This window comes from Vanellus vanellus (assembly GCF_965231255.1).
Source record: "Vanellus vanellus genome assembly, chromosome: 2".
NCBI lineage: Eukaryota > Metazoa > Chordata > Aves > Charadriiformes > Charadriidae > Vanellus > Vanellus vanellus.
Window position 1 is genome coordinate 128,681,108 of NC_138906.1, and position 3,393 is coordinate 128,684,500.

A 3,393-nucleotide genomic window follows, 5' to 3' on the forward strand; every position below is an offset into this window, starting at 1 on the left:
GCAGGGCAAGAGGGGGGCACGGGTGCCGCGAGCGCTGTCTCCCCTGCGCCGGCGGCTGCATCCCGTCCGGCGGTGGGAGAGGAGAGGAGAGGAGGGCTGGGAGGCGGCTGTTGCTATCGCTCTGATGTCAGGCGCTCTCGCTAACGTGTGGTTGGTTATTCTGCGTTTCAGATCGCTGCCGGTAGCGGAGCACAAAGGGAACGGCGAGACTCCCGCATCTTTCAGCGAGAAGAAAGGAGTCGGCGGAGCAGACTAATACGGACTTGTGTCGGGTGGCCTTGCCCTACAAAGGCTGCCTTTAAAAGAGAAACGCAGTGTTATTTAATGAGCTGTGAGATGAGGCGCTGCTGCTAACGCTCAGATCCCAGGATTCATCGGCTATTCATTGTGCTTAATGTACATGTTTCTGCACCGTGCATTTAGGAGATCCCAGAGAAGAATCCAAAACGGCTGCGGGGGAAAGACCACCAAACATGCCTACAGAAACACTACCGACAGGTAGCATGGTGAAGCCGGTCAGCCCTGCCGTCACTTTCACGTCCGCCGTTCCTCTCCGCATCCTGAACAAAGGACCCGACTATTTTCGCAGGCAGGCGGAGCCTAATCCAAAAAGACTGAGCGCGGTGGAGAGGCTGGAAGCCGACAAGGCGAAATACGTCAAGAGCCAGGAGGTCATCAATGCCAAGCAGGAGCCTGTGAAGCCGGCGGTGCTGGCGAAGCCGCCAGTCTGTCCCGCAGCCAAGCGGGCGCTGGGGAGCCCCACCTTGAAAGTCTTCAGCAACAATGCGAAGACTGAGAGCGGCGTCCAGAGAGAAAACCTGAAACTCGAGATCTTGAAGAACATCATCAACAGTTCCGAAGGCTCCAGCTCCGGTTCAGGGCATAAGCACGGTCCCCGAAACTGGCCCCCCCACAGAGCCGATTCAACGGAGCTGAACCGACATTCGTTTGCCGAATCTTTGAAGGTTTACCCCACGCAGGGCCGTAGCAGCCCACAGGAGAGCAGCTCCAACGTCAGCAGAAGGCTTCTAGATCAGTCGGCAGAGACTTTCTTGCACGTCTCTCACAGCTCCTCAGACATTAGGAAAGTAACTAGCGCAAAGCCCTTAAAAGCAATACCCTGCAGTAGTTCAGCCCCACCTCTGCCTCCAAAGCCCAAAATTGCTGCCATCGCCACCCTGAAATCCCCAGAGATTGAGGCAGTCGAGTCTGGATGCGGCGTTAGTAGAAGACCCTCCCTACAGCGATCAAAATCAGACTTAAGCGACAGATACTTTCGTGTCGACGCAGATGTTGAACGATTCTTTAACTACTGCGGACTGGATCCTGAAGAGCTTGAAAACCTCGGGATGGAAAACTTTGCAAGGGCTAACTCTGATATTATATCCCTCAACTTTCGCAGTGCAAGCATGATTAGCTCAGACTGTGAACAGTCTCAGGACAGCAACAGTGACCTTAGAAACGATGACAGTGCCAATGACCGTGTGCCATACGGCATTTCTGCCATTGAAAGGAATGCCAGAATCATCAAGTGGTTATATAGCATCAAGCAAGCTAGAGAGTCACAGAAAGTGTCCCATGTGTGAGAGAAAATCCACCGTAGAAAAAGCAAGGACTGTAGCTTTGTCTGTGAATATTCAGTTGTGAAGGGTTGTGAAGTCTACTTGAAGTCTTGTACACTTCTCAAATCTCTTTGTGTTGCTTGTTGTGCAATGTTTCCAAGTTGCATGCCTGTCAACATGTGAGCTGACCTGGCTTCCACTTGAACAATAACTAACTACAAAGCCTGGCTGAGCATACACATTATCTGCCAAAAGTTTAAGACGAGAATCTAATTAGGGCTTCAGTATAATCAAAGTGTTTACATGGAAAGGTTATATGACTTCTTTGGTATTTATGTGGTTCCTTGTGGATTTTATATATGTCACTTTTTGTCTTAATACAGATATTGTCAACTGACGTTACTGCTTTCTAAGTTGAAACAGAATCCCTTTGGGGGGAAGAAAAGCAAAATTGGCCAAAATAAGAGGTTTAGGCATATGACGATAGGCAAAGCAGCCTTATCTCTTGTAGAAAGTGCATTATTGGCACGTGTAAAACTTCCTAAAAGGCAAAGAATGCTACGTTCTTAAATTCTGTGTTGTTGTTAAACTATATATCCCTACTTATAGTAAGGGACTGTTCGGTGAACATTTCTTTTTTCTAGGTAAGCTCCCTCAGTTTTACAGCAGTAGTCCAGTGAATCTGCTTGATCTCTCAAACTAAACGAGTCTTGCATTCGGGTCGGTGTAAGCTTTTTAGTGATTTTTGTATTATCCCTGTTGGAAAAGCTTAAAGAAGGTTGGAGTCAACAGATGGAAACGTTTGTAGGCGTGGGATTTTGTGGGTTTGGTTTTTACTCAAAGATTCCTGGTCTTAAACTTTTGACAGGAATGATTAGATCCTATAGCTGATATTGAATGCCTTTATTAGTCAAACACATCATGACTACAAACTCTGTGCTGTCTCTTAATTTTTTTTTTTGTAGACCTATTTGAACAGTTAATGAACAAAAATGGAAACACACAGCCATATCAATATAACGCCTCCTATTCAGAAGTAAATACACTCAGTAGCTGAACTATATCTGAAAAATTGTGATTATGTTGTCTTGCATATGTTATATCTAAGGCTGTGAAAGTTTGTTACAGCTCTAGGAAAGTGTAGAAACATGACAGTATGTAGCTTTTCTTTTTTGTTTTTGTTTTGGTTTTGTTTTTTTCCTTCTTACGATGGTTAGTGCTGCAGGTCAACCTGTTACAAATCTTTTGACAATCTGTGTCTTCCCAGTGGTTTAATTAACTGTCATTTCAACTGGCAGTGGTGGTGTGGTAGCGGAGAAGTTGAAAGTACAGTGATCTGCTTCATTATTATCGTATACACGCTTTGAAGTAAATTGCAGCACTACCTTATACTTCATCGGCTAATAGGAAACTTTTTTATTGTGTAAATGCTGTAAGACTTTGTATATACTTCAGTTGTTACGAAATCTTTAAAAGGAAGAGTGTTATGCTAATAAATAGCTCCTGGTGCAGGTATGGTAGGGTTTTTTGTTCTTTTTTTTACCCCTCCCATTCTTAAAACTATATCGGGAACTCAATTGCAGTGTGTTTTAGTGCTGTAGAAGGTCTTGGTTAAATAATAGTTCCAGTAAAAGGTTTCTTTTACTAAAGTGCTTTTCAGAATATAATTTTTTATAAAGTAACTATAGCAGCATGATCTGTCTGAAGAACTAGAAGAGATTTTCAAGACTCCTAAAATAGCTTGCTTCTTCCTTACCTAGCAATGTTACTGTTCCCGTTTATAGCATCTGTTCATAATGAATCACTGCAGTCTTCTGAATTATTCTTCAGT

At 44.5% G+C, this 3,393-nt stretch overlaps 1 protein-coding gene across 1 annotated transcript; it reads left to right on the plus strand.

The window, feature by feature from the left end:
- The first annotated feature begins 370 nt into the window (after positions 1–370).
- Positions 371–1,807, plus strand: FAM110B (family with sequence similarity 110 member B). The gene has a single exon (XM_082499487.1). It carries the CDS (start codon positions 474–476, stop codon positions 1,584–1,586), a length of 1,113 nt encoding a protein of 370 aa, XP_082355613.1. The 5' UTR covers positions 371–473; the 3' UTR covers positions 1,587–1,807.
- The last annotated feature ends 1,586 nt before the right edge of the window (positions 1,808–3,393 follow it).

What these genes read in the sequence shown, in the direction of transcription:
- FAM110B (XM_082499487.1), top strand. Translation starts at nt 474, where the DNA reads ATGCCTACAGAAACACTACCGACAGGTAGCATGGTGAAGCCGGTCAGC.